Source organism: Coregonus lavaretus (assembly GCF_964263955.1).
Source record: "Coregonus lavaretus genome assembly, chromosome: 22".
Classification (NCBI taxonomy): Eukaryota; Metazoa; Chordata; class Actinopteri; order Salmoniformes; family Salmonidae; genus Coregonus; species Coregonus lavaretus.
In genome coordinates, this window is record NC_140009.1 from 28249967 (window position 1) to 28273675 (window position 23709).

At 43.4% G+C, this 23709-nt stretch overlaps 2 protein-coding genes across 2 annotated transcripts in view; both read left to right on the plus strand.

The window, feature by feature from the left end:
* The window catches only part of LOC311149363 (uncharacterized protein), a 40033-nt gene extending 22853 nt beyond the window's left edge, over positions 1-17180 (plus strand). Inside the window, exons 3-11 of the mRNA XM_084186532.1 lie at positions 5969-6152; positions 6339-6452; positions 6705-6842; positions 10765-10968; positions 13288-13474; positions 13671-14009; positions 14310-14618; positions 14862-15230; positions 15328-17180. Coding sequence (XP_084042658.1) covers positions 5969-6152; positions 6339-6452; positions 6705-6842; positions 10765-10968; positions 13288-13474; positions 13671-14009; positions 14310-14618; positions 14862-15230; positions 15328-15794 — 2311 coding nt within the window. The 3' untranslated portion in view covers positions 15795-17180. The remainder of the gene's footprint in view (positions 1-5968; positions 6153-6338; positions 6453-6704; positions 6843-10764; positions 10969-13287; positions 13475-13670; positions 14010-14309; positions 14619-14861; positions 15231-15327) is intronic.
* An 818-nt stretch (positions 17181-17998) lies between these two features.
* Positions 17999-21653, plus strand: LOC311149387 (protein FAM110A-like). Its single transcript, XM_084186566.1, has 2 exons — positions 17999-18167; positions 19713-21653. Exon 2 carries the CDS (start codon positions 19909-19911, stop codon positions 21196-21198), a length of 1290 nt encoding a protein of 429 aa, XP_084042692.1. The 5' UTR covers positions 17999-18167; positions 19713-19908; the 3' UTR covers positions 21199-21653.
* Positions 21654-23709: the final 2056 nt, after the last annotated feature.

A 23709-nucleotide genomic window follows, 5' to 3' on the forward strand; every position in this document is an offset into this window, starting at 1 on the left:
TTTAGTTGTATGTAGCCACTAATTGGAAGGCTACTCGCTCATAGAACATAAAAGTGAAAGTTCTTGTGTTTAATGTGTTAGCTCACAGTGGGAAGTGGATAGTGGGAACACATGGGGCCCTATTCTCCAGAGGCGGAGGATTTAGAATTTAGATTGAGCCTGTTAACACTGCTAGCAGATTTGAAAACAGGATGTCTAATGATTGTAATTAGGGTTGTGGCATTCTAAAAGTGAAAACGAGCAGAGAGAGAGAGAGAGCGAGGTCTGTCTGCTCTCCCCTAAGAGGGCCAGCAGGGAAAATGGAAGTTATTCATGATTACTGTATGTTAGGGTTATTTGGCCCTGCTGTGTATACTAATGGAAGTTACTGAGCCTCCATGGGTGGCCTAGTTCACACTGTTTACTTCATAAAGTTACAAGTTATTCATTATGTTCAGTGGATAAGACTAGATAAGAGTATCACAGGCTAATGGATAGTGTTTTTTAGGGATGCAATGATTCACCAATGCGCATCGGTCCCCGATTCAAATGTTTAAGATATGACTGCATCGGTCCGTGGACCCCAAACCAATCCAAATGTAGCATGCATCGGTCAGAAAATCGATTCAAATGTTACGAATCACAAATTCACATTTTTTGTTGTTGCTCATATTACTTTCTTTCTACCTTCCGAAAATACCATATTTTGTGACAACTGATGCGTCCTATCTGAACTAAGTGTCGAACTAAGCATGTAACTGTGTTGACAGTCACTAGGCAGGTTTCCATTGACCCAGGTTTATTTGACAAAAGCAATGTCTAAAAAAACATGTGTAATGGAAACAAGTAATTTATTAGTTGATTGACAACCTATGTAATTTGCTAGTGTAACCGGTGTGAAATGGCTAGCTAGTTAGCGGTGAGCGCTAGTAGTGTTTCAATCGGTGACGTCACTTGCTCTGAAACCTTGAAGTAGTTGTTTCCTTTGCTCTGCAAGGGCCGCGGCTTTTGTGGAGCGATGGGTAACGGTGCTTCGAGGATGACTGTTGTCGATGTGTGCAGAGGGTCCCTGGTTCAAGCCCAGGTTGGGGCGAGGAGAGGGTTGGTTGGAAGTAACACTGTTACACTAGGTTATTGTTATCTATGCGCTGTTGAATATTGGTGTTTTACCAGAATAAAAGTAAGCTACCGGAGACAACTCTCATCTGACTAGGCTACCTGCTGAACAGGGCTTACAATATATTTTATTTTGATTGTTCAGGTTCATCATCAGCAATAGTTTTGGTAGTTTTGCTTTAAACAATCAGTGTACAAAACATTAGGAACACCTCAGAACAGCCCCAATTCATCAGGGCATGGACTCTACAAGGTGTTGAAAGCGTTCCACAGAGATGCTGGCCCATGTTGACTCCAATGCTTCCCACAGTTGTGTCAAGTTGGCTGGATGTCATTTAGGTGGTGGACCATTCTTGTTACACACGGTAAATTGTTGAGCGTGAAAAACACAGCAGCGTTGCAGTTCTTGACACACTCAAACCGGTGCGCCTGGCACATACTACCATACCCTGTTCAAAGGCACTTAGATCTTTTGTCTTTCCCATTCACCTTCTGAATGGCACACATACACAATCCATGTCTCAATTGTCTCAAGGCTTAAATTCCTTTCTTAACCGGTCTCCTCCCCTTCATCTACACTGATTTGAAGTGGATTTAACAAGTGTCGTCAATAAGGGATCATAGCTTTCACCTGGATTCATATGGTCAGTCTGTCATGTTTCGTACACTCAGTGTATATGGTCATTTTTAGATATACAGGGTAAAGTTGATAATTTCATAACGAGGACATCACTTTCCGAGGCTCACTGTATGGCCAAAGCAGTAGGAGAAAAGAAGCTCACAGAAAACGTCCATATGTTATGTCATACCTCATTTGTAAACAATAAATATTGATACATTACTAGCTCATACACTAGTGGGTGATGGTGATTTCAGAACCAAAGTGGGGGGACAAAAAGTATAGGCTACATTGCCCCCCTAATCTGATGTGGTAGTGGGGTGGGAGAATGGCTAGACTCCCTTATGGCTCAGATCAGGTGCCTACATAGGACATACACCATGGACATAATTTACACACACACACACACACACACACACACACACAGAAGTCAGCTCCGACAGATCCAGCTCAGAGAGGCCCAGCTCATGAGCTCCATCAGCAGCAGATTTTAATTTAGAATGTAAAAAATGTTAGTGCATCTAATCGCATCGAACCAAATCGCATCGATTCGTTCTCTAATCAAACCGAAACTCACTGAATCGTAAAAAAATACATGAAATATATATATTTCCTGTATCGTATCAAGTCCTGCAGGCTCTAGTTTAATCTTATCTTGATTATTGTCCAGTCATATGGTGAAGTGCTGCAAAGAAATACCTAGTTAAGCTGCAGCTGGCCCAGAACAGAGCAGCACGTCTTGCTCTTAATTGTAATCAGAGGGCTAATATTAATACTATTCACGCCAGTCTCTCTTGGCTAAGAGTTGAGGAAAGACTGATTACATCACTTCTTGTTTTTATAAGAAACATTAATGTGCTGGAAATTCCTAATTGTTTGCATAGTCAACTTACACACAGCACTGACACACACATTTACCCCACCAGACATGCCACCAGGGGTCTTTTCACAGTCCCCAGGTCCAGAACAAATTTAAGGAAACGTACAGTATTCTACAGAGCCATGAGTGCAAGAAACTCCCTTCCATCTTATATAGCGCAAATGAACAGCAAACCTGGTTTTAAAAAAAACAAATAAAGCAACACCTCATGGCACAACGCCTCTCCCCCATGTGACCTACTTGTTGTGTGTATGTACTGACATGTATGTGTAACTGATAGATGCACACACACGCACACTACATGTTCATGTTTTTAAATTATTCAATTTTAAAGTATTTTGTCTGTAATGTATTTTTCGTTATGTGTCGGACACCAGTAAGACTAGCTGTTGCCAATAAATATATGTTTTTTAAATCAAGTATCGAAGCCAATGTATCGAATCGTCTTGAAAGGGAAAGATGCACATCCATTACATGGATGCTTCACACGCTATTTTTGTAGAGGATATAAGAAGTATTTACTATATTGTTTATCTAAATATATATATACAGTGGGGAGAACAAGTATTTGATACATTGCCAATTTTGCAGGTTTTCTTACTTACAAAGCATGTAGAGGTCTGTAATTTTTATCATAGGTACACTTCAACTGTGAGAGACGGAATCTAAAACAAAAATCCAGAAAATCACATTGTATGATTTTTAAGTAATTAATTTGCATTTTATTGCAAGTGTACCTATGATAAAAATTACAGACCTCTACATGCTTTGTAAGTAGGAAAACCTGCAAAATCGGCAGTGTATCAAATACTTGTTCTCCCCACTGTATACTGCCCATCAGTCAGTCATGTATGGGATTATCCACTACCAGTCTCACATCACCACAAAGAAAGATGCCTCAACAACAACTGTTACAGCCACAGTACGCTGACGCGGAGGCGTAACATGGATTACAAGCTAAACAGATCACATCAGTATCTGCCCATGCTCTGTAACCACAGTAATGATGCTGGTCATTTCTGAGGCCGCTTGGTGGCAGTAACTGGGTGTGGCTGTGGAGGGTGTGTGTGCCATCCTGGCATTCCATCTGAGCATAGCTAAATATACTCTTAATGGCCAGCTAGATGTCTTTCCAGGCTGGCAAGGAGATACAACTAGGTTAATAACACTCAAGCACATTTGCACGCACAGTCCACATAATTTAAAATAAATTGGTTTAGAAACTGCTTTCTAGCTCTGGCTGACGTAATTAGGTTTAATGTTGGACATGGCAACTATACTCTGGACAACTCTTTGCTGATTTATTTTACTGATAACCTCCATCATTTTGAGTAGTTGGTGGGTGGCTGGATAACATTTCCTGGTACATTTGTAGTTGTTTTCCTGCTGCCTGCATGCTGGAGGTCATCTGTACCACACACACACACACACACACACACACACACACACACATACACACACACACACACAAATAAAGAAACACACACGTACACACATGGTGTCGTACTGTGCCTCTTAAATGCACGCATGTACAGGCTCTGAGGACAAACAGCTGGGGCCAGATTGTGGCTAGTGAGTCTTGCCAGAATGGCTTACCCTGAGGTGACCTGCTACGTTTTCCATGATTTATACTGGACCTGCTGCACTACAACCTGGCCTTTTAAGGAGCTATGGCAGCCAGTGATGGAAGCAATCCGCTAAAGGAGCAAAAGTAAACGTACAGCAAAGGCATAGATATCATAGTATCAGCAGACTGAAGAGCAGCAGACTGAAGGAAAGCGCTACATATTTTAATGGGAAGGTAATAGTAGTAAGGATGGGGTGGGAGACTTTAAAACCGGGGATGACTGAAAGTGAGTGCCGTTTATCCACATGAAAGGATTGGCCTCTGGTCAGAGAGAGAGAGCGCGAGAGAGAGAGAGTGTGTGTGTGTGTGGGTGTGTTTAGTGCTGGCGTTTTGGTTATGGCTGGGTTAAAGGGGGGGGGGATGTCTACGCAAAGCGGCTTTGTCCTCCATCTGTGCCTGAGGAGCAGGCCTTGAGCCGCAAATACCAGCTGAGGGCCTGTTATACAATCACACAAGAGCCAGAGAGATACTGTATATACAGCAGCCCACACACTGATGCATCCACAGACATGTAATGCTCCCTCCACCTCCATCTTTTCTTCCTCCTGCTACAGATGTAGGATCTTAATTGAATCAACCTGTTGCAGGAGAACTTTCCTGCAATGCAGGTCATTAAAAACTTTTGAGGTTTAAAAAGGCTTCTGAAGTTTGTAATTTTCACTTAGAAATTTCAGACTTGATTTTACCTTACGAAAAACATTTCCTGTTGCTGCAGGATAATTTTCCTTCTGTAGCAGACTGGCTCAAATTAAGATCCTACATCTGTATTAACCACTGTGGGACGGCCAGGCCCAGGCTTACGTCAGTGACCTCATTTCCTGCTAGCTCACTGGTGGGAATCTTAAAGAAAAAATCCACAAAAAAACGATATTTTTATTAGTCCACTGTTGATAAATGTTTTGCATGTCAGGTTTTCAAGATATTAGAAAACGCATCATCATGATGATGTGGCAATTTGCTTCATGAAAGTCCAATATCAATGTATGAAAAAAATACAGAAAGTACAGAAATCAGAGTTTTCCTTTAATATGCAGGGTCTGATTCAAGAAGAGATGAGACTTAGCAGTATGTTTACCATAGGTGACAAGGTGTTAAATATGTCCCCTCAACGGGCTGGGGTCAGTCTCCTTCAGCAGGTAATCAGACAATGGTCAGCTACCTCATCCAGTTGTGTGTGTGTGTGTGTGTCGACGGTGTCACTGTTAGACTGAATGCGGGTGTGCATGTCAGTTTGCAGTTTGACTACATGCTCATTTTAGCTTCTGCGCAGTGAGTATTTGACTGGGTCTGTGTGTGAGTTTGTGACGTGCCTCTCCTTGGATGAACACCTGCTTGTTATCTTAGTAATGCGTGACTGTAATGCAGGGAGTCATATTGAGTCATGCTCAAGAATGTTTGTGGGCTTGCTAATTACATCATGTATCCAACGCAAAGTATGTTCATGCCATGGAATACTTGATTACAGACAGTATGGATGTGTGGACATGTGAATGAGTCTATTGGAGCGGTTGGCATATGTTGGCAATCAATGGCAAGTTTTTATGATTAGATAATAAGATGTGTAAAAAATCTGTTAGTAGCACGGTTGCAAACTGTTCAGTCTTGGCCCTCTTTTTGGTGGGTGTTGCATCTGTGCAATACTCTAGGTTGCCATGTATTGGACCTTTTGTCCGCTCTTTCCTACACAGGAAGGAAGTATTCTGGTTGCCATATATTGCTCCCACCATCAGTCTCTTTCCATCCACAGGAAGATCTGTGTGCACTGTAAGTGTGTGCGTGAGGAGCATGCAGTGCGGGCGGTGCCGGGCCAGCTGGAGAGGATGATGGTGAAGCTGGTATCAGACTTCCAGAGACACTCCATCTCCGACGACGACTCAGGCTGCGCCTCTGAGGAGTACGCCTGGGTCCCGCCTGGACTCAAGCCTGAACAGGTCAGAACCAGCTTTTAATATACTTTGTATGGCTCATTTACTCAGGTGTTTCCTTTATTTTGGCAGTTACCTGTATGTTTAAACTTCAACACACAATCTTATTTGCATACACACAGGGTAAAAAAAAAACTGCCTTGCAGCCCCGCCCAAAGAAGTGTGTGTCTGATCATGCTTGTTTTAATGCAGGTGTATCAGTATTTCAGCTGTATCCCGGAGGACAGAGTGCCCTATGCTAACAGCCCAGGAGAGAGGTACCGCATAAAACAGCTCCTCCACCAGCTACCAGCTCACGACAGTGAGGTAACAGTCGCTAATACTGTAACTGTGTGGGGTTTTGGTTGTCCTAAAGCCCCTGGGCTGTAATATGATTGTTTTCTGTGACGCTTGTCTGACTCAGCATTATAACTATTCTCTAATACTATACTGCACGTCTGGGTGAGATGTTGGTTTCCCTAGCCTCTTGGCTGTAATGTAGTTGTTTTGTGTTGTTCCTCACTAGTCTGTTCTGCTTGAGTTGGCATTATAACTTCTGTATGTGTTTTGTGTTTCCAGCCTCAATACTGTAACCATCTGGATGAGGAGGAGAAGAAGGAGCTGCGTATGTTCAGTCAGCAGAGGAAAAGGGAGAACCTGGGCAGAGGCATGGTCAGAATGTTCCCTGTCACCATGACCGGAGCCATCTGCCAACAGGTAGATACTGCTAAGGGAGGAGGGTGGGAGATCAGGGAGGAGACTAGGGTGGGATGGAGACTGTGAGAGTGAGGGACCAGGGAGATGGAGACAGGAGGAATTAGGGAATTCTCCAGTTTTTGGTGTATGTATTAGACCTGGGTTCAAATATCTCAATTACTTTCACATACATTCGAAGTAAGTATTCAGATACATTTTATTTGAAAAGACAAGTAGTTTAATATTTTTATGTATTTGGAAATACACTTGGAAAATATTTGAAAATATTCAAATACACTGACTCAAATACACTCCCATGCATTTAATTTGAAATAAGTATTTTAAAATACTCTCAAATTTTAAAATACTCTCAAATACAATTTGTTAGACTATTTGGTTTTTACAGATAACCATTCAAATACACAAAAATACTTATTTTGGGCTCTTTTGAAAAGACTCAAATACACAGAAAAAAAGCATTTTAAATACCATATACTGAAATACACATCAAGCCAAGCACATAGCTTGGTGAGAGTGTGGTTGTCCTATGGTTATTTTGCATACAACCTTCCCACAACATTCTGGGAATGGTGCAGGATAGTTAGTCTTGCTAACACCAACATCTGCGTCCTTGACTTGAGTCTGGAACGGCTGCTTTGATGTGTCTGCACAAAGCAACTACAGTGGGGGAAAAAAGTATTTAGTCAGCCACCAATTGTGCAAGTTCTTCCACTTAAAAAGATGAGAGAGGCCTGTAATTTTCATCATAGGTACACGTCAACTATGACAGACAAATTGAGGAAAAAAAATCCAGAAAATCACATTGTAGGATTTTTAATGAATTTATTTGCAAATTATGGTGGAAAATAAGTATTTGGTCACCTACAAACAAGCAAGATTTCTGGCTCTCACAGACCTGTAACTTCTTCTTTAAGAGGCTCCTCTGTCCTCCACTCGTTACCTGTATTAATGGCACCTGTTTGAACTTGTTATCAGTATAAAAGACACCTGTCCACAACCTCAAACAGTCACACTCCAAACTCCACTATGGCCAAGACCAAAGAGCTGTCAAAGGACACCAGAAACAAAATTGTAGACCTGCACCAGGCTGGGAAGACTGAATCTGCAATAGGTAAGCAGCTTGGTTTGAAGAAATCAACTGTGGGAGCAATTATTAGGAAATGGAAGACATACAAGACCACTGATAATCTCCCTCGATCTGGGGCTCCACGCAAGATCTCACCCCGTGGGGTCAAAATTATCACAAGAACGGTGAGCAAAAATCCCAGAACCACACGGGGGGACCTTGTGAATGACCTGCAGAGAGCTGGGACCAAAGTAACAAAGCCTACCATCAGTAACACACTACGCCGCTAGGGACTCAAATCCTGCAGTGCGAGACGTGTCCCCCTGCTTAAGCCAGTACATGTCCAGGCCCGTCTGAAGTTTGCTAGAGTGCATTTGGATGATCCAGAAGAGGATTGGGAGAATGTCATATGGTCAGATGAAACCAAAATATAACTTTTTGGTAAAAACTCAACTCGTCGTGTTTGGAGGACAAAGAATGCTGAGTTGCATCCAAAGAACACCATACCTACTGTGAAGCATGGGGGTGGAAACATCATGCTTTGTGGCTGTTTTTCTGCAAATGGACCAGGACGACTGATCCGTGTAAAGGAAAGAATGAATGGGGCCATGTATCGTGAGATTTTGAGTGAAAACCTCCTTCCATCAGCAAGGGCATTGAAGATGAAACGTGGCTGGGTCTTTCAGCATGACAATGATCCCAAACACACCGCCCGGGCAACGAAGGAGTGGCTTTGTAAGAAGCATTTCAAGGTCCTGGAGTGGCCTAGCCAGTCTCCAGATCTCAACCCCATAGAAAATCTTTGGAGGGAGTTGAAAGTCCGTGTTGCCCAGCGACAGCCCCAAAACATCACTGCTCTAGAGGAGATCTGCATGGAGGAATGGGCCAAAATACCAGCAACAGTGTGTGTGAACCTTGTGAAGACTTACAGAAAACGTTTGACCTGTGTCATTGCCAACAAAGGGTATATAACAAAGTATTGAGAAACTTTTGTTATTGACCAAATACTTATTTTCCACCATAATTTTCAAATAAATTCATTAAAAATCCTACAATGTGATTTTCTGGATTTTTTTTCTAATTTTGTCTGTCATAGTTGACGTGGACCTATGATGAAAATTACAGGCCTCTCATCTTTTTAAGTGGGAGAACTTGCACAATTGGTGGCTGACTAAATACTTTTTTCCCCCACTGTATAATGAAGGGGTTGTGCCCTTTCAAGACGGCAGGCACCATACGCTGGTTGGATATCCCCTTTCTGAATTGAATGAATCACGATGTACTGTTTTACGTAGGACCGCCCCAGCCCTTCCGTTTGTAGCCAGCCCTTCCGTAATAAACAAACAAACACACACACAGTAGCTAGCTAGCACAAACCTTTGGACTTCAGACATCGTTTGCCGCTAACATCAGGAATAGTGCGCATAAATCATCACACAAATTTCCCAAACGTTATAACAAACCTTCTACACTAAAACGAGTGACATATTAGACAACTGTAACCTGTTAAACGTTACGATCGTGTGGCTAGCAAGTTGCAACTGTTAGCTTGCATTGTTCAGCCCATAGAAAGTCAGCCAGCTAATAACTTTAGCTTGCTATCAACTCGAAATCATCTAGCTAATCAAATGTATGTTTCATTTATAAATTAACTAGTTAGTTAATTATAGGTTGAACATTTCCTTACCCCACTGAAGTTATTAATTTTCCTTCTTGGATGTCCTCTATTTACATAGTAGGGCAATGATGTGAATCAACCATGCGTGCTAGCATTACTTTAACAGAACGTTCCCTAAAAGTTCAAACATGGTTACATTTAATTTCAATTTGGGAATGTTCTAGGAACGTTCCTCAACTGGTTTTACATTGGGAATGGTCTCAAGTAGTTCAGAGACTTAAAGAAACAACATTCTTCTGTGGGAATTTCAGTACTTCTGCATAATGTTTCCTACAGGTTTCCTTATGGTTCTATTTAAAGTCATGTTCTCAAATTGTTCCAAGAACATTAAGAAAACTTTCCATAAAAACCACAAGAAAATGTTTGTAACGTTCAGAGAACGTTATAAGAATGTTATTTAAAAACATGTACATTACGTTCTCAGCATCAACAAAACGCTCTCTATCCTCTATCTTGTTTAGTGTGTTCAGGTATGTTGGTCTCGCCCACTATTTGGCCACACCTGATCTTAATGAGTGCTTGTTTCCTTTGAAATGGGGTATGTTTGAATAGACTAGAAACATGTCAGGCTTTCTCCATCCTGGTGGCGCAGTGAATTAATGTCATGGATAGAGAACAGAGGATTATACATTTGAATCTCACTGATGGTGTCACAATAAAAAAAAATACATGTGTTTCCATGATTGATGCCTAAGGAAATGAATTTCCATGTGTCCTATCTGTGCTTGGAGTTCAAAAAAGTGAACCCAAAATAATCTAGCAGTGTAGAAACATTCAGTAAAAGTTACGTTTTTCAAAAACCTACAAATAACCTATAATTTTAGTTCTCTGGGCGTTAATAAAACCTCCCAGGAAAACTGTCAAGGAACCACAGTAAAACGTTCTCAGAACCTCCCTGCAACCTAAAAATAAACGTTCCCAGAACAGGCAAAATGTTTAGTTCCGTTCTCAGAGCGTTTAAAAAACGTTCAGTTTTACCGGTCAGGAAACGTGTGGCTTCATTCCCAGAACCAATGGAAAACCAAAAATGTATGTTTCCACAACTTCCAAGGAACCAAATGTGCTAGCTAGGATGTATTTGAACTGAGGTCTGGTATGTATACACTGTGTTCTCACATGCTCATTTACATTTTGTTTACCTGTTGTTTTGTCTCTCTGTCTCTCTCTCTGTGTTTCAGTGTGGCAGACAGATCTGTGGTGGGGACATAGCTGTGTTTGCCAGCCGGGCGGGTCACGGGAGCTGCTGGCACCCTCAATGTTTCCAGTGTGCCTCCTGTACTGAGCTGCTGGTGGACCTCATCTACTTCTACCAGGATGGACAGATCTACTGTGGCAGGCACCACGCTGAGAGGATCAAACCGCGCTGCCAAGCCTGTGATGAGGTGATTGACTCTGCCCTGTCATGTCCGCTCAACAAATATATGCTTACTGTGTATCCAGTCCACTGTCTGCTCATACACTCTGTAGGCCCTGTCCTGTCAACAAATCTCTCCATACTAGGTGTGCTGTCTGCTCATATACAGTGGGGGGGAAAAGTATTTAGTCAGCCACCAATTGTGCAAGTTCTCCCACTTAAAAAGATGAGAGAGGCCTGTAATTTTAATCATAGGTACACGTCAACTATGACAGACAAATTGAGAGAGAAAAAATCCAGAAAATCACATTGTAGGATTTTTAATGAATTTATTTGCAAATTATGGTGGAAAATAAGTATTTGGTCACCTACAAACAAGCAAGATTTCTGGCTCTCACAGACCTGTAACTTCTTCTTTAAGAGGCTCCTCTGTCCTCCACTCGTTACCTGTATTAATGGCACCTGTTTGAACTTGTTATCAGTATAAAAGACACCTGTCCACAACCTCAAACAGTCACACTCCAAACTCCACTATGGCCATGACCAAAGAGCTGTCAAAGGACACCAGAAACAAAATTGTAGACCTGCACCAGGCTGGGAAGACTGAATCTGCAATAGGTAAGCAGCTTGGTTTGAAGAAATCAACTGTGGGAGCAATTATTAGGAAATGGAAGACATACAAGACCACTGATAATCTCCCTCGATCTGGGGCTCCACGCAAGATCTCACCCCGTGGGGTCAAAATTATCACAAGAACGGTGAGCAAAAATCCCAGAACCACACGGGAGGACCTAGTGAATGACCTGCAGAGAGCTGGGACCAAAGTAACAAAGCCTACCATCAGTAACACACTACGCCGCCAGGGACTCAAATCCTGCAGTGCCAGACGTGTCCCCCTGCTTAAGCCAGTACATGTCCAGGCCCGTCTGAAGTTTGCTAGAGTGCATTTGGATGATCCAGAAGAGGATTGGGAGAATGTCATATGGTCAGATGAAACCAAAATAGAACTTTTTGGTAAAAACTCAACTCGTCGTGTTTGGAGGACAAAGAATGCTGAGTTGCATCCTAAGAACACCATACCTACTGTGAAGCATGGGGGTGGAAACATCATGCTTTGGGGCTGTTTTCTGCAAAGGGACCAGGACGACTGATCCGTGTAAAGAAAAGAATGAATGGGGCCATGTATCGTGAGATTTTGAGTGAAAACCACCTTCCATCAGCAAGGCCATTGAAGATGAAACGTGGCTGGGTCTTTCAGCATGACAGTGATCCCAAACACACCGCCCGGGCAACGAAGGAGTGGCTTCGTAAGAAGCATTTCAAGGTCCTGGAGTGGCTTAGCCAGTCTCCAGATCTCAACCCCATAGAAAATCTTTGGAGGGAGTTGAAAGTCTGTGTTGCCCAGCGACAGCCCCAAAACATCACTGCTCTAGAGGAGATCTGCATGGAGGAATGGGCCAAAATACCAGCAACAGTGTGTGAAAACCTTGTGAAGACTTACAGAAAACGTTTGACCTGTGTCATTGCCAACAAAGGGTATACAACAAAGTATTGAGAAACTTTTGTTATTGACCAAATACTTATTTTCCACCATAATTTGCAAATAAATTCATTAAAAATCCTACAATGTGATTTTCTTGATTTTTTTTATTCTCATTTTGTCTGTCATAGTTGACGTGTACCTATGATGAAAATTACAGGCCTCTCTCATCTTTTTAAGTGGTAGAACTTGCACAATTGGTGGCTGACTAAATACTTTTTTCCCCCACTGTACTGTGCTGCCCTGTGCTGTCCACAAAGCTCTCCAAACTGTGTATCCACTCTCTGCTTATACACTCTCTGCCCTGTCTACAAATCTCCATTTCAAATCGCCACTCTCCAGTTCTAATACTGACTCTTATGAGGAGATTTGTATCTTTGGCAGACTCGTACTCAGGGCTGGAAGAGTGTGTCTTTATTTGATTTACATGCCTGTAGACCCTAGAGGAACATCTAGTCCCTCAATGAGCCAGCCATATGTTGTTGTTCCACAAGCACCTTTTAAATCTCTCTTCCTCACACACACACACACACACACTGACTCTTGTTTAGACCCTCTGTATTTGTGACTTAAGAGATTAGTTGAAGTAGACTAATAGGTCTGTCATGATTGACCTTCACAAGTCCTTAGAGGATATAACCCTGTCACACTGTAAAGACAGTCTTTCAGAGAAACAGAGATTTCATTCCACATAAACCAGAAATTTGATTTGCTGAGCCTCTTACCCTTTTTTCCACCCACTCTCTCGCTCTATCTCTCTCTCTCTCTCTCCCTCTGTCTCTCTCCTCCTCTCTTTCTGAAATGCAGATAATTCTAGCGGATGAGTGTACGGAGGCAGAGGGTCGACACTGGCATATGAAGCACTTCTGTTGTTTTGAGTGTGAAGCAGCGTTGGGAGGACAGCGGTACATCATGAGGGAGAGCCGGCCATACTGCTGCTCCTGCTATGAGTCCCTCTATGCAGAGTACTGTGACACCTGTGGGGAACACATAGGTACTGCAACAACACAGGTCCATGTTTGCACAAAGGGAAACATATACACACTTACACAGAGAAATATACAACCACTCACACAGAGAGAAGTATACACACTCAAACAGAGAGAAATACATACACACTAACACATAGGGAAATCCATACACACTCACACACAGACAATTTTCTTAGACCCGCTCTCTTTGTCTTCCAGGTATAGACCAGGGGCAAATGACCTATGAGGGCCAGCACTGGCATGCTGCCGAGTCGTGTTTCTGCTGTGCCCGCTGTCGGCTCCCCCTGCTGGGGCGGCCCTTCCTCCCGCGTGGGGGCCTCATCTTTTGCTCCAGGCCCTGCTCCCTGGGAGAGGATCCAGATAACTCAGACTCGTGTGACTCAGCCCTCAAGAGCCGGCATCCGCAGCACAGACGCTGTGAGACAGATGAGAAAATCCAGCAGCCGCAGCGCTGCTCCTCACAGCAACCACCAGATGGAGCCAACATCCCTGTTGTCCCAGGAGAAGTCTGCATTCATGCTGCACTGGAAAATAGACGTAGGGGCATACTGTACATACATAGATGTAGATGGCATTTACATGTTATGTAGGTCATGCCTGAGCCTTTTTATTTCCACAGCATGTAACAGCTGTGTAATACTCATACACATACAAACATAAGATAGCCTGCAGGGAATGGAATTGAAGAAAGATTATTTTACTTATTTAGCAGGCTCTTTTATCCAAATTAACTTTGATCACATGATCAAAACAATAGAATTTAGAAATTGTCAAAGATTACATAGCCTTTTCTATTCAAACAAGGTGTGTTTTATCTTCATTTAATCTGTCTCCCAGGTGTTCACATCTCTACTAATGTTCCAAATGGTATCCTTCCATCACTCATCGGTCATCCTAACCTCAGAGGGTCCTACTCTCCCCTTCCCCATTGTCACTTAGCCAATAACTGGGGACCATCTTGGCCTGTTGACCAATCACTCAGCAGTTTGCACCCTGGAGATTGTGACAAGCATCCAGGCAGTAGTCTGGAGTATTTAGGAGAGCCCAATGGCTATGCGGGACACCCCCTCACCAGTTTTAGTAGAGGAACGTCTACTGCAAAGGACTGTGGGAACTGGGTGGAGAGGACTAGTCAAGTTATGCAAGGTATTACACAAGGCAATAACATGCATCATAAATTAAAGTGGGACTGTTCAGAATGAAACAGTTAAATGTGTTGCTCTGTTAGATACAATTGGCCACAAGCAAGAGTTGAGTAGTATTCTGTAAATCTGTAACCAAATCTTCCTCACCTCCTGTTATTGTGAGGTGATTGAACAGTAATTGTATCCTTTGCTTTTTTTATTTCTAAATGGAGGTATTTTATTTGTTCCCTCTCCCTCTTCCCAGTGTTTCCTCCCCCGAGGAACTCCTCCTTACCTGCATCACTAAACCATCCCAGTCCTGCTGACCCTCTGCCCCTCCCACCCCCTCTACCCACCAAGTCTAGTGATTTGATGAACAGGCCAAGTCTGCACCTAACAGAGCCAAGCCCCCCTGACCCTAGCCCCCAATCAAGTCGCAGCGGAACAGCCAGGGTCAGTTTCCGAGAGCCAATCAGCTGCAGCTACTCGGTGGATGAGGAGGAGGAAGAAGAGGAGGAGAATGAGGAGAGAAGAGAGGGGGAGGAAGAACAGGCGGAGGGGGAGGAAGAGGATGGAGGTTTTGGGCGCAGGTTACATATGCAGAGGGGCATTCCACCTCAAATGGACCTACTGGGTAAGAGACAGAGACTACTTTTTTTTATTTTCCTTCTTCTCTTTTTTATTTTCATCACAATGGCCAACCGTCTCTCATTTTTTGCGTCTCCTCACAGATGGTTCATACCAACATCGTAGTTTACGGCGGGGGTGGAACCGCGGCCGTGTGGCCTCCGACTCCACTCTCCACCTAGGCACAGAGAGACGTTTCCGTCACTCTCGGCCGGATAGGCCCCGTCTGGATGCTCTAGAATGGAGAGGAGCGAGGGAGAGGGTTTCACTCTCTTCCCCTGGCACCACAGAGCCCCCATCACTTACCCTCCAGCCAACCCAGTACAAAAAACATGAGGACTCCTGCTCAACCTGCTCCTCTTCCTCAGACTCAGAGGAAGAGGGTTATTTCCTGGGGCAGCTCATCCCCCTGCCCCCCCAGCTAACCCACAGGCCCCAGTCCGTGGACAGAGAGAGGGAAGGAGAGAGGGAAGGAGAGAAGGACAGGGGGTTGAGAAACAGCCTGAGAAGGAAGAGAAGGGCCAATAGCCTTGGTGCAAAGGACAAAGACAACAACTGTGCCATCTCCTAAGTTTGACCCTCACAGTGAAAGTTCTGTTTTCCAACGATCAAGCCCATGTCCAGTATCACAATAAATTATACATATTCATCTGTAACATGTTGGGGATACTTTGAATACAATACTCCTATGCAGCAGAATCATTCAAAGATGAAACTACTGTACTATAAGAAGGCATGAGGAAACAGAGAGAGTGACTGTAAGACGTATTAGAGTGATCAGATATAAAATAACAATGTTATATGTTTTGTGTTTGTAAATCGTTTCGGGCACTTTTTGCACAGTAGAGTGACTATGGCATCCATCTAGGAAGTTCTGTAAAATTTTGTAAGAAAATGTCACTGTGTTCCCGCAGTACATGTTATAGGATTTACTCATGTATAGGTTTTTCTCAGAAACGGGAAGAAATTCACTTTGCATTATTTTCAAGTGAATTTGTGGAGAGAGAACCCTCATTCCAGTATGAGCATAAGCATTATTGTGGGAAGTTATTCTTATCTTTGTATAGGACCATGTAATTAATGTACAGTAAGGATTTGAGGATTCCTTCTCAGATTCTACACTTCTTTGTAGTTACTCTACATTTCTTCATGGGTCTCTCTCTCGCTCGCTCGCTCTGTGTCTCTGTGATTCCAAACATGCACATTGTGTTCTTTTGCAAAGAATGTGCTGGCAGTGTTCAGTCATATATTATTTCACCAAGACCGATATAAACTAAGATTCTGACTTTATGTTTTTGTAGCATACATATTTTTTATACTCTGAGTGTTATATTCAATGTTACACATTTATGAGAATGATTGGTCGTTTTTGTTCGAACAAATAGTTGGCTAAATATTCTGTGAGAGAAGTGAGTACCAAAACAGTGTCGGTCCCACACAGTGACATTCAAAGACTATATGTGCACACTAACCCGGACTGTGAATGTTGGTGTGTATGTTCATATGTGTCTGTGTATGTTTGACAACCTATCAAATCAAAATGTATTTGTCACGTGCGCTGAATACAACAGGTGTCGACTTTACCATGAAATGCTTACTTAAGAGCCCTTTCCCAATAATGCAGAGTTAAAAAGTAAGAAAAATTAGCAATAAAGGAAATCGTAACACAATAGAATAATAACAAGATATATACAAGGAGTACCGTGGTTCTCACTTTGACGTAAAGCCTCCCTATGTGAGCGTATGATATTCAAAAAAGGAAATGGTGTACATTCATTGATTTTTAGATCAAAAACACATTACTTCAAGTCTAGTTATTATTTTTATACACTTGGGTGCTGGTTCCTGTTTTCAATGTTTTTTGTTGAAATGTAAAACACTTAAACTTTCACTTTTCAGAGATTGTGATGAAACTACAGTTTCTGCAAGTGTTGTACTAGGATAAATAAATTCTTTGAAAACAATTTCTCATTTCATGTCTGAATATACACTGAGTGTACAAACATTAGGAACCTAATATTGAGTTGCACTGTCTTTTGCCCTCAGAACAGCCTCAATTCATCAGGGCATGGACTCTACAAGGTGTCGAAAGCGTTCCACAGGGATGCTGGCCGATGTTGATTCCAATGCTTCTCACAGTTGTGTCAAGTTGGCGGGTTGTGCTTTGGGTGGTGGACCATTCTTGATACACACAGGAAACTTGAGTGTGAAAAACCCAGCAGCATTGCAGTTGTTGACACTCAAACCGGTGAGTCTGGCACCTACTGCCATACCCCGTTCAAAGGCACTTAAATATTTTGTCTTGCCCATTCACTCTCTGCATGGCACACACACAATCCATGTCTGAATTGTCTCAAGGGTTAAAAAGAATTTAACATATCTCCTCCCCGTCATCGGCACTGATTGAAGTGAATTTAACAAGTGACATCGATAAGGGATCATAGCTTTCACCTGGTTAGTCTATGTCATGGAAAGAGCATGTTTTGTACACAGTGTATGTTTCATTCATTTCAATATTATGTTTCATTTTGACAACTACAACAACGGTCCTCTTTTTAGTCTATGGTCCACACACTGGCCTTCTTCAGAGGTTTGCATCTGATCAGAGATGGGTCTGTTATTGTCTAACAGGTTTAATATTACAAACACCAGCATGCTTTGAATAAATCATTAGAGGAAAGGAAACTGTCATGTGACAGAAGAAGCCAGTTTACTTCCTTATGTAGGAGTGATTGGTCAGAGTAGTCAGGTGGGGGAGGGAGAAGGAGGAGGAGCACATGAGCCGTCTGACAGGTTTGGCTGGTCTGTTGCTCCCTTCCATTGTGGAACACATTCACATGCTACAGAATAATTCTATAGTTGTTATCCTTTGTGGTGTGATGAGCTGTAGAGAGAGGCCTAGAGTTCCATTGGGGACCTGTAAGATTCTACTGCTACTCTAAAGGTGAGTTTTCATTGGAATTTAAAGCCTGAGTAAGTGTGTGGGTCCAAGGAACCAACGCCTTCAAACTAACAGGATCAAAGAACACTAGGACAAGACCGTCTATAAGGCCTTGACTGTGGTTGTGAGCGATCCTTTCAGGTTCATGTATATACCTGGCTTGTAAGTTTATATTAGTGTTTTCTCATTAATATCCTGGTTCAACCCATGGTGTTAGGTGTTTTTTCTTCCTAAATGGAACAAGCTGAGACTTGAGACTGGGTTGAAGGAGAAGGATCTGTTTGTTCATTTTACATACCACTTTACAGAACTGTGTGTTCAGTATTACTGTACTTGGAGAACTTAGCCTAATAAAATAGAACGTCCTCTGCACTCATTGACATACATTGTACTGTGTGTACAATAGGAGTTAGAGGAGGAGCAACATTGAGATGAAGAGATAAGGACATGCAGGTGAGAGTGCAGTGAGACAGTTGTATAACTCTAACCACAGCAGGGGGTTGGCCTGGCTCGAGGTGGAATGAGAAACATGTTGAGAATGTGTCTTGTCACATAGACTATTAGTGGTGTCTTTTAAACTCACACTCTTCCTCTTTCATAAAGCAATGATTACTGGTTTGTCATTGATATCTTTGCACTTTAGCTACCAACAATGCATGACACCACACAATAGGAGCATTTTTAGAAGTTAATAACAGGCCTACACTCGCTACTCAAGTTCATGTTTATGTTGCTGTGGTCACCGATCTTCAGAAAATGTACTGGTGTAGAAAAAACCTATATAATGTGTGTTCAGAACAAATATTCAGAAAACGAATTGATGATGACTGACTACAGTCAACTCCTAGATGGGTGGGTCAAGTGTTATGGTTTCAGAAATACAAACCAGACTACCCTGGGGTCTGCAGTCTAGAGGAAGCCCCAGCCCAGCACAACCCCCTAGCAACTGGGAGCTTTATTTAAAGATGGCGTGGCATTGTTCCCCTCTAACAGCTGTTAGTGTGTGATAGACTCTGTCTGGGTATTCCTCCAAACAATAGTTTGTTGACAGCTGGTGAGCCCCCCCACACTTTTCTTCAGTCCTCTCTCAATCTCAGGCTTTTCACTGGCCTTGCAATGAATGAAAATGAAGTGTGGAAGTTTATTGTGTTATGTTCTTGAGATCGATGGGTGGTAGGTGTAATTGTTAAAAAGTGTTTGGACCCGCAGCCAATGGCCTGCATCCGACCTGCCCCTTTTCTATTCAGATGTAAAACATTCTGTGTTGTGATTGGCTGCATCCTGGGGTTTTGTGAGTGCAGGGGGAGGAGCCATTATACTGTTGACTTACAATGTCCCTGACTCAACCACAGCACTTTATAGTGCTTTGTGTGAGTTGATGTATCAGTGACATTGGGGTAGTATCTCTGTAGGTGCTCCCTCTGTCTTTGAGGTAACTGTGTATTTATATTGATTGCTTGCCTGTAAGTTTTGTCTCTTTCCTCTGATGACACATTTATCTGATGGTGTGTAAGTTGATATGTGATGGTGTTTCTCCTTTTTCTGCAGGACAACCAGACTAGGGCACCAGGGTTCAAGTGGGATCCCGTGGGAACTGGAAGAAGACGGAATCATATCAGCCGAGAGCAAAATCCTGTCAACTTTCAGGGGACAGTATGATCCTGGGCTGATGACATCCAAATAAGTTTGACTTTGGGTGGCCAAAAACAGCAGGAGAAAGACAGGAGTCAAGGACAACCCACCCATGTTAACTTCCACTTCCAGCATGCCTGTGGAGACCCCCCAGCCTGTCCTGAGACAGCCGGTGGCAGTGAGGGCTGCTAGAACGCCCAACCCCAACCGCCTCCTCATGCCAAATCGCCTCCTCCTCCAACCAAGAACAGTGGCAGCAGCTGAGCCCAGGCAGAGCGCAGTGGAGAGGCTGGCGGCAGACAAGGCTAAATACGTCAAGAGTCAGGTGGCCCCCTCCAAGCAGCAGCCAATAAAAGTGCCTCCGCCTGTCATGCGCAAGCCTCTGATGTCCCCGGCTACTGCCCTGCGGCCCACCCGTAAGACCCAACCGCCTCGCCCTAACTATACCCAGCAAGGGAGAGCCCCACTGGACCTGGAGCACCTGAGTAACCTGATCAACGGGGTGGGTGAGGCTGAAACGCCCCCCACCTCCCCTACCATGGACCCAGTGGAAAGTAGTCAGGCCCCTGACTGCCCCACCACCACTACCAGCTCTCCCTGTCCCTCTCCATTCTCTGCTGGGGCTGCTGAGGGGATCCCGACCTCCTGCCCTGAATGGTCCACCCCAGTCAAATTAAGGATAAATGCCTCTGGCCCACTAAGTCCTTCTGGATGTCCTACTGCAGTGACCATACGTAGAGTGGACGTAATACCCCAACACCACCATACCATGCCAGTGAGGAAGCCCTTCAGAGCACAGCAGCAGATGCGTCTCCCAATGCAGCCCATGGCTCTGCATCCACACACTCAGATCCACAACGCTATGTCACCTCTTTGTCTCTTCCACCCCCGAACTACCTATGCACCAGGCCCTGCATCTCCTAAACCAGTCCCAGCCCCGCCACCACAAGACCACACCCCAACCCCCAACTCCCCGTCTACCACCGTTCAGTTCCCAGCCAACCACCCTGTACTCGCGCCCTCCCTGTCGGTCACCCGCCTGTCCTCCGGTAGCTCCAGGAAGCGGCCCTCTCTGACCCGATCCAAATCAGACATGAGTGACCGCTACTCCCGGGCCAGTACTGACCTGGAGCGCTTCTTCAACCTGTGTGGTTTGGATCCTTCGGAGATGCAGGTGCTGAAGGGGCCGGGCTCGGACATCGTGTCCCTCGCACAGTTCCGCAGTGCCAGTGCTCCTGGGTCAGAGTGTGCAGGCCATGAGGGTGAAGAGGAAGAACAGAACGGTGGGACTGCAGAGCCGGCTCCCTATGGTGTCTCGGTCATTGAGAGGAACGCCAGAGTGATCAAGTGGCTTTATGGTATCCGCCAATCCAAGGATAGTGCCAGGAGCACCAATATGTAGGGCCATGAGAGGCGGATGTAAATAGAGGCATGGGAGAAAAAGATGGAGGTACACTTTAAACATAATTCCTGTACAGAGAAAAAAAACTGGAGAAGTCTGACTGCCATATAAACCAACCAATGAAAATGAAAGGAAGGGACTGATGTGGACTAATAGTGAAAGAAAATGTCTGATAGTGTTGGACATCATTTGTGCAAGTTATTTATTGCAAGATATTTGGTACTACCACCTGTTTCACCTATATTGACTACAGAGATAACTTAATTGTAATCTGACTGGTTATCAGAATTGTGTTCTTTTTTTTATGAGAAATACATCAAAGTATTTGTTTTTGTCTCATACTGGGGCTTGCAAGTCTTTCTTTTTGGTTGTGCTGCTGTTTGATTGCTTTGTTACTGTATGTTCAGATGATCTGTTTCTAAATAAATACCATTAACAATGTTAAAGTAAACTGATCTGAGGTGTATGACTTCATCATTCATGTTCTCTGTGTTTTTGAGGGGTTTAGCTGAGGCGGGAAAGGGTATGTGGGACTGACTGGGTGAAATTACAGTACATTTTCACAAGAGGTCATGGGAGTCCAATTCCATATGAAGTTTCTGTTGAACATTTGGCAGCTCATGATTAATGACAATGTGAAACATTTATTTGGTTCTCCATCCTCTTGCAATGGACTACCATTTCCCCAAACAACTTTTTGTGTTATAACAATTTAGTACTTCATGGGTTGGTTCACTGGGTTGATGTACTTTGACAGGAATTTCTCACTTTCAAAGGGCCAGGGTTGTTCTGTTGGATTGTCAAGGATTAAGACGTGTGCACGCACAAGGGTGTGCATGTGTCCATTGTTACCAGATTCTAGTAGTACTTGTTGTTCTCATGTCAGAAAAAGAGAAACATGTTGAAGTTGTAGGATAGAGCTTTACCTTATAGAGGAGGCAGAGTGGACTGTAACCAACGGAGAAGCCCAATTCCAAAAGATGAGCTGCTTCAAGACTTTTATAGATCAACTCCAGGAAGCTGTGCTATGCCATGGGAGGCGTGCCATATCAGATTACTACTGTTGGCATGGGCTTGGCTTTACAGATGTTCCTGCTGGATGATGTACAGGTCAGTAATGTTACTCATTGTCTGCCTGCCTGCCTACCTGTCAGTCAGTCAGTCAGTCCACTCCACTGTCTCATGTCTGTCTGTATAATCTCTCTGGCCTGGAGTCCTTTCTGTCCCTGGCTCTTTTGCAGATCGAGGCCTTCTATGTTTCTCTGATCCGTCAAGAGGAACTGCCCCATCCCTACCTTCAGGCTAGTGAGCTGCAGCGGTTTGACACCCATCAGCAAACTCATGCCATGGTTAGTGGATCTCAATAATGCCTCTTCCATTTTTAAATTGACTTTGGGCAGTGTCTCCATACCTTTTGGGTCCTCTCCTATGTCCTGCTGTGGTTAATGTCTCAAGCCTTCAGTGCTCCCTGGTACCTCACAGCAAGCTGCCTGTTTGAGACCCTCATGACTGTAAGATCTACAATCTCATCCACTGGATGAGACATTTCAGCCTGTTAACATCCAGCCTACTCTACTTTATCCTCTACATCCTCAACCACTGTTTACCTTGCTCCATTTCTGTATCATCATTTCTACTGTATGTATCCCAACCAAATCACTTGGCTGCTTTCTGTAGCCTGATCTCTGCAGGGTTATTATCGTTGCATCTTGAGAATTACCTGACTGTATAAAACAGGAATGACCATTTCCTTCCCCTTGGGGCATCACTATGGTTACTGCCTTGCATACTCTTCCTGTGTCAGTGTGACCATGGTTACAAAGCGCAATTCTTGACTGACTCCATAGTTACAGTATCACATACCTCTTTTTTGCACCGTCACAATGGTTTCTGTCTCTTTCCTAATAAAAAGCATGAGCTGGGGCACACCCAGAGAACATTATTTAGTGTAGAGGTGCTGACTAACGGCGAATAAACTGTAAGTTATAAAAACAAAGAGTTGCACACTCTATGTATAAACTCCCAGTAATTTATTGGGTAAGAAACCACCAACGTTTCGGCATCACTGTGCCTTCTTCGGGGTAATGTCATGAACGCTTGAACCTGGTTATGTAGACAAACAGTGCAATTAGTGCAACCAATGACAATAGTGAGGGGTGTGTCGTAATTGCTTGGTTAATCAGAATGAATTGAGCGAAACTGTTAAAAGACAATAGCCCACGGCATATTGAATATATTATGCCATTGTTATCATTAGCATTAGCATAACATTAGCATCAACATACATTGTTTCATTTAATTTCACCTTTATATTTAAATATTTCCAATTTCATTAAATGTTTTTGTTACATGTAATCTTTTGGTTCAACCATAATGCATAATAAGCATAATCAACAGGGGGAACATATTGGGTGTACGCTGATAAGCTGTAGAAAGAATACATTCATTTTCAAGACCTGTTCACAGAAAATATAATTGGTCATAAGAAGGGCCTGAGATCAAAGTCAATAC